Genomic DNA, 8,790 nt, shown 5'->3' on the forward strand with positions numbered 1-8,790 from the left:
AAAAAAAAAAAAAAACACATGGACTCTGTTTTCATAAATGGCCTATGTGCATCTAGTGCAGTACCATTAAGGGCCAGTCACTGTGATCAACACTTGGATATTAATTGTATCACATTCAAATTTGTCTCCATAAAGTCTTATTTTTATTTATTTATTTATTTATTTATTTATTAAGATTTATTTTATTTATATGAGTACACTGTAATTGTCTTCAGATACACCAGAAGAGGGTATCAGATCCCATTACAGTTGCTGGGAATTGAACTCAGGACCTCTGGAAGAGCAGTCAGTGCTCTTAACTACTGAGTCATCTCTCCAGCCCTAGTCTTATTTATTTATTTTTTTTTAAAAAAAAGAAAACTCAAATTGTCCCTGGAGAGATGGTGCAACAGATAAGAGTACTTGCTGTTCTTGCAGAAAGATGTCTGGTTCTCAGTACCCACATGGTGACTCACACCCATCTGTAACTCCAGGTCCAGGGGATCTGATGCTAACTCCTGACTTCCTCAGGAAACAGACACACATGTATTCATGTGGGCAAGATAGTCATACACATAACATAAATTCAAAAAAAAAAAAAAAAAAAAAAAAAAAAAAAAAAAAAAAAAAAAAAAAGAAAGCTAGATGAGGCTGCAAGGCTGGCATGCGCTGAGTAATCACAGTTCTCTGGCTGAGATATAAAGATCAAGGCGTTCAAGGCCAGCGTGAACTACATAGTGTGTCCCAGGCAAGCCTGAGCTACAGAGTGAGATGGTGTCTCAAACAAAACAAAAACAATCAAAGCAAAACAAAACCAAAAACCAAAAACCTTGAAGTTGTAAGACATAAATGATACCATTCTTTAAAAATTACATGTTAGTCCCATACTGCTCCCTTGCGGAAAGATAAGTGTCTGTAGAAGAATCTAAATGTAATAACAGGGTGGGGCTGGAGAGTGCTTGCTTGGCACAGTGGCTGCTCTTCCAGAGGATGTTTGGTTCCCAGTACCCACATGGTGGCTCACAACCATCTGATACCCTCTTCTGGCCTCTGGGCACTATATACATGTGATGCCCATACATGCAGGCCAAACATTCTTTACTTAAAAATAAAGAAGATAAAGGGCAGTAGTAGTGGCTCGGTGACTTCAAGCACATATTGTTGTTGCAGAGGACGTGGGTTCAGGTCTCAGCATCCACATGGTGGTTCACAACCATCTGTAACAATGGCTTAATGGGATCTGATGCTGTCTTTTGACCTCCATGGGCACCAGACAAGCATTTGCTACATATACCTGTATGCAGGTTAAATAGTCGTATGCGTTGTGGATGGAAAGAGGTGGCTCAGTAGTGGAGAGTCCTATCCTAGCTGCTCTTCCAGGACTTTTGGGTTTAGTTCCCAGCATAGACATGCTCACTCACAAGGAATCTGATGTCCTCTTCTGCCCTCTGTGGGTACTGCACACATGTGGTACACAAATGTTCAAATAGACAAAACACCCATGTACATATGAGAGGGGAAATCTAATTTTTCAAAAAACATTAAAAGTAAAGTGAGCCAGGTACTGTGGCTTATGACTTTAATCCCAGTTCTCGGGAAGCCAAGGCTAGCCTGGTCTACAGAGTGAGTTCCAGGATAGCCAGTGCTGCACAGAGAAACCCTGTCTCGAAAAACCAAAAGAAGAGAGAAAAAAATAAGATGAAACAATTTAAAAGTAATGCCTAGAACAGGTTCGGGAGCGCCGACTGTCAAACTTTCAGCTTTAGGTTGACATCTGGAAGGTGGTTGTGGACATATGTATTGAACTTTTATTAACATTCATGACTTTATAATGAGGCTGGATTGATACATATTTCTTTTGGTTAGAAATATAGTTTGGAGGGGCTGCAGAGATGGCTCAGTAGTTATGCGCACTGACTGCTCTTCCAAAGGTCCTGAGTTCAATTCCCAGCAACCACATGGTGACTCACAAGTGTTTGGTTCTGTCTTCGGTGTTCAGAGTATATGCAGACAAAAGTACCCATATGCATAAAATTCCTAAATGCATACATATATGTACTTATATTTATCTAGAGTAAAGAATGTGTGAGCTCTAGTACTCTGTATTTATTTAAATCTTTTTTTTTTAATTCTAACCATGCTGAAGGATTCCGAGAGACTAATGGAGCAACAAGGTACATTACTGAAACGTCTGGCAGAGGCAGACTCAGAGAAAGCGGTAATTACAGCACCCTGCCCACAGTGGTGGCTTAGGTGTCAGAGGGCTGGAGATGGTGGAGAGAGAGCAGGGCTGGGACCCCTGTTGTAGCATTTTCTCTGGATAGTATTTTGTAATCTATAAACTGGGTTGACATGTGCTGTGCTGTGTACTCTCCTAGACATCCCTAGAAAGCTGATCCCTGGAGGGAGGGAGGGTTCAAGGCACACAGTGAGACTCCAGCATGAGGGACCCGTTAAACTTCCCAGCAGTTAGAGTAACACTGCCAAGTGTGGTAGTGAACGCCTCTAAACTCAGCACTCAGGAGGCAGAGGCAGGTGGATCTGAGTGTGAGGCCAGCCTGGTCTACAGAGTGAGCTCCAGGACAGCCAGGGCTACACAGAGAAACCCTGTCTCAAAAAGGAAAAAAAAAAAAATAGTACATACCTTTTTTGCTTCACAACCCTCATTTCAGGATCTTTCCCAAGACTTGCATGTTCCATGGAACTTGAAGCTGTTCAAGATGTTAGTTCATGAGGGCAAGATACAAATGGGGAAGTCTTATGGCCAAATAATTTAGGAAGCGGTTGGCTGGCCTGAACTTAATGTTCACCAGGCAACTTAATCCCAAGACTTTGGGAAGCGCTGGTATTTCTTGGCTTTATATTACTCTATGAAAGGGAAGGACATAGAGCGAAAGGCCATGCATGGCTTGTGACCACTGTGGAAAATACCAGACTGTATGTGCCTCTCCCAGCCTCCAGCTGTGGAGTTCTCAGATTCCTTTGCCTAGTAAACCGTCTTTAGTAAGGCAATAGGAGAGAAGCTAAGCTGGGCGTGGTGGCGCATGCCTTTGATCCCAGCACTCGGGAGGCAGAGGCAGGCGGATTTCTGAGTTCGAGGCCAGCCTGGTCTACAGANAAAAAAAAAAAAGAGGAGAGGAGAGGCTGATGGTTTGAGGAAGGAGTGGAAGTTGAGGCGTCCTGACGTCGCTTCTGCCACACTCCGGCCGAGAAGGCGGAGAAAGCCATGATACAGCTTTGGATCCATCCATCTAGTTCAGACATTTGGAAGGTGTAATCAGATTGTGGGCTTTTGTCAGATGTGACTTCTCTAGATTATACAACAAAATGCATTTAAGCCTCAATTTGAAAGATGTGTAGTTATGGATGGCCAGGAGCGTCTTAGGAATTCTTTGAGATTTGTGCTTTTTCTGTATTTTCCAGTCAACATTCCTTTAAAAAACAAACAAACAAACAAACAAAACCCTGAGGGTTATATAGTCATTGCTTTTAAAAAAATTAATATAGGTTAAATACTTACTACATTGTCCAGTGGGTTTCTGTGTTGAGTGGCCAGGTCCCTCTGACCAGAGGCATCTCTGACTGTGTTTTCTCCCAGCGCCTGCTGTTACTACTGCAAGACAAGGACAAGGAGGTGGAAGAACTCCTCCAGGAGATACAATGTGAAAAGGTACTGTGCTCAGCACTGCCCTAGGAGGAGCCCGCCCGGCCGCTTAGCCGGGTTGTGCTCGCCCGGCTCCAGCGCTTTCTCTGTCTCCCAAGGCTCAAGCAAAGACAGCGTCTGAGCTTTCCAAGTCCATGGAGTCCATGCGGGGGCATTTACAGGCACAGCTTCGCTGCAAAGAGGCTGAGAACAGTCGCCTGTGCATGCAGATCAAGGTGCTTGCTGGCTCCCACTCCGGGGTGGCGTGGGGAGAGGCTACTGCTCCCTTAGGTTTCTCATGACTTCCTGAGGGAAGTCATCAGGCTCCCAAGGTGGCTGCTCTACTGAGTCACTTGGGTATCTGACAGTTTTAAAGGTTCTCCATGGTCCAAGAGACCCAGAGGGCCCATGGCTCTGGTCTCTGTCCCAGGAGTCTGAGTTGTACCTTCCTCATTCTCCTCCCAGAACTTAGAGCGCAGTGGGAACCAGCATAAGGCAGAAGTAGAGGCCATCATGGAGCAGCTAAAGGAACTGAAGCAGAAGGGAGACCGAGACAAAGAGACCCTGAAGAAGGCCATCCGAGCCCAGAAGGAGCGAGCCGAGAAGAGTGAGGAGTATGCCGAGCAGCTGCATGTGCAACTGGCCGACAAGGTAACAGCTGGGCCCTCCGATTCTCCCTGAGGAGGAGCCTTGTATGGGGGACTGTGGGGGGAGGGCGGAGCTGGAAGGGGCGTGGCTGGGGAAACGTTGGTGATGGAAAGGCTAAGACTATCCAGCACATCCTCTGGAAGGAAGGGTGGTTCAGGATTTGACTGCAGGATGTGATATGATGTTGCATGCCTGGGAGCTTTCTGCACCATTTCCAGTATCATCTTGAGAGAGGCAGCCGAGGGAGGCAGTGTGATCTGAGTGTTGATACCAGTCTGACAAGCTGCTGTCCTATGTTCCCAGGACCTTTATGTTGCTGAAGCTTTATCTACTCTGGAGTCATGGAGGAGCCGTTACAACCAGGTTGTGAAGGACAAAGGAGACCTTGAGTTGGAGATTATCGTCCTAAATGAGTATGTCTTTGTGTTCAGAGAGAAGACTGAGTGAGGGAAGGGCTTGAAGGGCAAGGTGCCCTAAGGTCCCAATGCTCAGGAGGCCCTGGTGCTCGCTCGCCTTAGGTTGGAGTTGTGAACTGGGCTAAGATGTAGCTGGCCCTGTACCCGACCCTGGCTCTTCCTGGCTTCTACTCCACTTGCCTAGCATGTGAGAGGCCCTGGTCTCCATCTCCTAAACTGCAAACAACCATGAGTCCGCCCAAGGGGAGAAGCGTCTCCATCACAGAGGGCCAAGACTGGCCTAGTCTATGTAGCAGGCCATGGGCACACAGTTGTCATGCTTGATCATGGAGAGATGATACAACTGGTCCCAGTGCACTCTCCATTGTCTGCCCAGAGCTTCCTGCCAACAGGTCAAGGTACTGGCAGGCAGGCAGAGGCAGCCAGAGCTTCTAGGGTTGGATGACTGACTTTGACCCTTCTTCTTTGCCACTGGTGAATGTCACTGACCACCTGCTGTCCTCAGCCATGGCTGTTTGTTCCTTCACTGTGAGAGTGTACATGGAACAACTCTCATCCGTCAGTCTGGGTTCCAGCTCTGGGATGCAGCTGGAGGAAGACAGGTGTATTGCTCATCCTGAGCTCCATGCCAGTTCTGGGGGCTACAAGATGCATGGGCTTCTTTCTTTGACTAAGGAGATAGGCTACCAGGGAGCTTGCAAGCCTCCTGCTTAAGGAAAACTTTCCTGGAGGAAGTGTTCATGTTACGTGCAAACCAGTTCACCATGCACAGGCTGAAAACCTGCCATGTCCTGGGTGCTGTTCTCAAGTGCTTAGAGGGAGAAGAGAGGGAAGGTATGAGGAGGGTGCATGGAACAGAGGAGGGTTAAAAAGTAACATCCTCACTCAGGAGGGCAGTCTGTACAGAGACTCTTAAGTATCACCTGTCAGTAAGAAAGCCTATGTCCAATTAGCTGAGGCAGCAAATAGGGGGTGGGACATTGACAGGAAGATGAGAGGACTCTGGGAAATAGTGAGAGGCGCAAGAGATTCACCCTGGAGATGGACATAAACCAGCAGATACCTGGAGTCAGGAGTGCATACAGAGGAGATTCACCCTGGACTTGAGGCATGAAGCTGAGGAGGTAACTAATGATGTGGGAGATAGAGACTAGTTTGAATAGGTTAAGTAAGTTAAGAGCCAGAGCTTATGGCCTAGGCACTTATTAATAAATAGTCTCAGAGACGTCATTTTTGGGGGAGGGGTAGGAAAGAGGAGAAACTCACTTGTGGGCTTTAAAGGGTGGGTAACGTTGCTAGGTGAGGTGCTGTACACCGGCTCGGCCCAGTTAGTGCTTCACTCTGGGTTTGCTGAATGAACCCTGAGTGAAACCTCTGAGAACACAGCTGGGGTCACAGCTCAGTGGAACACTTGGCTAGGATGTGAGAAGCTCTATCTTGTATCCCCTGAGCTGCAAAACCCCAAATGGTTATAATAATTTTAAAGCTTCCAAGCAGCTGAGCAATGGCGCACACCTTAACTCTTGGCACTAGAGAGGCAGAGGCAGATGGAGCGCTGAGTTCAAGGCCAGCCTGGTCTACCTAGCAAGTTCCAGGTCAGCCAGGACTACACAGAGAAACCCTGTCTCGAAAACAAAAAGTAAATCTCCCCAACCAAACTAAACCCAACCCAAAACCTAACCCAGCAAGCAAACAAAGCCATCCTAGAGCACAGAGCACAGAGCTTGCACTGCCTGTGGTGGTGGTGGTTGAGGTGGAAGAGCACCTGAGCCTCGGAACTCCAGGGAGGCCATGCACGGTCCGTTGACATCACTGGCAGCCCTGCTGAGCGGCAGCAAGGAAGGGAGAGTGGGCAGAAAGCAGCTCCTACTTGGCTCCCTCGTGTCACTTGAGCATAGTCGCAGAGGTTCTCATTTGGCTGGCCAGATGTGCACACATAGGAACACGTCTGTGGGCACAAAAGCCACATGTGTCCAGTGCCTTGGGGTGAGGACTCCCTGAGCAGCCCTTACTGACCTCCAACCTGGAAAAAGCTCTCAAATGAATGTGTCCTAACACGGAGCAGGTGGGAGGTGTGTCTGGTGGTGCTGAAAGCCGGGAGGGTGATCAGAATGGGCACACTCAGGTCAACCTGGTTAAATGGTAGACAGCATCCAGAGGAGGTGTTCAAGAGACGTTATGTGGAAATGGGCCACTGGTGTAGGACTGTAGCATGGCTTCGTGGTGAGGAGACTGGGGAACAGCTGGGCAGCATGCCCTGAGGTAGAGATGGCCTTTGGTGGGGTGGACGCCATCTGTTACCAAGATCCAGGAACTGACCCTGTCTGCTGACCTTCCAGCCGGGTGACAGATCTTGTAAACCAACAACAAAGCTTGGAGGAGAAGATGCGGGAAGACCGGGACAGCTTGGTAGAGAGACTGCACCGGCAGACTGCTGAGTATTCTGCATTCAAGCTAGAGAACGAGAGGCTCAAGGTCTGGATGCACTGGGAGCTGGGAGGCCAAGGGCAGGCGGCCTCTGTGGGCGCGGATGAACCGGGCTTCTTCAGAGGCCTGGACAAGCACTGATAAGACGGGAGTGCCCTGGTGCTGGGGAGTCTGGCATAGTCTCAGTGCCGCCTCACACTGGCTGCAGGACCGCCGGCATCTAGTCAGTCCATTGCTGTGTGTGAAGACAGTGCTGCTGGGAATGTGGTGACTCACATGAATGCTTACATATGCATTTAGTGAGCGGGACAGAGTTGACTTTGGCCCTAACCATGGCTCAATAGGAGGACCATTGGGTACTTCACAAATTCTCATTTTGGCCTTTCAAATGTGTGCTGACTGGTTTTGGTCAATAAGGCAATTGGGCTGGGGTATAGCTCACTTGTAGAGTGCTTGACCTGCAGCAGGCCTTGAGGCCCTCCCTGGCTTTGATCCCTAACCCGCCAAAGATTTACAGAGTCATGCAGGATTTAAGTTTTGCACAGAATTTGCCCAAAGAAGTGTTTGGAGTTGAGGTTTGGGAGTGAGAATGATTCTGCAGACCCAGCTGTTTATTGCTATCTGCATATTGGGTGTGGTGGCTGTTTCCCCCCCCTCCAATTGCTGTTTTTTTTAGGCAAGACAATTTTAAGAAAGTATGACATGGAAAAGTATACAAATCCTTAAATTTTCATAATAGTGAACAATTTTTCATTCACTTTGAAAGTTACAAGGACCCCATACACGACCCTTGTAGAAGCAGCTGCTGACTCTGCCATCACAGGTCCATCTGTGTGGCATGGATGTCACTGATACTTCTAGAGGCCATGCGCTTCTGGGCGGCTTTCACTTGGCACAGTGTGTATAGTTTACTCCTCAGTGCTGTAGGTGGGCGCTGTGAGCTGGCTCCACCAGCCTTTATATGTTCTCCTGGTACTGGACAGTTGCCTGTTCCTCTGGTGCTGTGGACATGGCTGGGTGCATGGAGTCGGTTATACTTGTAACAGAATTGCCAGGTCATCCTAGTTCAACCATAGCCGATGTTAACAAGTACAAAGGAGTTGTACACATGTTTCCACCCGCGACACTGAGGACACTCAGGGTCAGCTTGTGCTGTTGCCAGTCTCTGGTCCTTTTACTGCTTTCGTGGTACAGTATCTTTGCTGTACTGCATTTTCAGACACATTGAAAATAACTTCCAAGGAGACAGGAGACACACAAGCCGAAGGGACACACAAGCTGAAGGGAGGGAGGGAGGGAGGGAGGGGGGGGGAGAGGGAGAGAGAGAGGAGAGAGAATTTCAGGTGAGCTTAGGATACACAAAGACGACCCCATCTCAAACAATAGCCTCGGAATCCAATACTTAGGGATTATAGCCTGGTGTATCTGTGTTCAGTTTACACTGTGCCATTGAAAGTGTGGTTAGAAATATATCCCCTCCAGCACTCCAGAGGCAGAGGCAGGTGGATTTCTGAGTTCGAGGCCAGCCTGGTCTACAGAGTGAGTTCCAGGACAGCCAGGGCTATACAGAGAAACCCTGTCCCAAAAAAACAAAGAAAACCCAAACAAACAAACAAAAGAACGAAATATATCCCCTTTGGTGGTCAGATATGTTCATAGGAAAAGTTTAAAACATCA

General features: G+C 47.9%; 1 protein-coding gene across 8 annotated transcripts in view; it reads left to right on the forward strand.

The window, feature by feature from the left end:
• The window catches only part of Odf2 (outer dense fiber of sperm tails 2), a 44,012-nt gene that overhangs the window by 21,654 nt on the left and 13,568 nt on the right, over positions 1–8,790 (forward strand). For 4 of the 8 annotated variants that reach the window (XM_029536052.1, XM_021194775.1, XM_029536049.1 and 1 more), the window contains exons 9-14: positions 2,126–2,197; positions 3,578–3,649; positions 3,742–3,858; positions 4,088–4,273; positions 4,574–4,683; positions 7,026–7,161. In XM_029536052.1, coding sequence (XP_029391912.1) covers positions 2,126–2,197; positions 3,578–3,649; positions 3,742–3,858; positions 4,088–4,273; positions 4,574–4,683; positions 7,026–7,161 — 693 coding nt within the window. Of the gene's footprint in view, positions 1–2,122; positions 2,198–3,577; positions 3,650–3,741; positions 3,859–4,087; positions 4,274–4,573; positions 4,684–7,025; positions 7,162–8,790 lie in introns of all 8 variants that reach the window. The other 4 variants (XM_029536047.1, XM_029536048.1, XM_029536050.1 and 1 more) reach the window with 1 other exon arrangement.

Source organism: Mus pahari, chromosome 3 (genome assembly GCF_900095145.1).
Source record: "Mus pahari chromosome 3, PAHARI_EIJ_v1.1, whole genome shotgun sequence".
Lineage (NCBI taxonomy): Eukaryota > Metazoa > Chordata > Mammalia > Rodentia > Muridae > Mus > Mus pahari.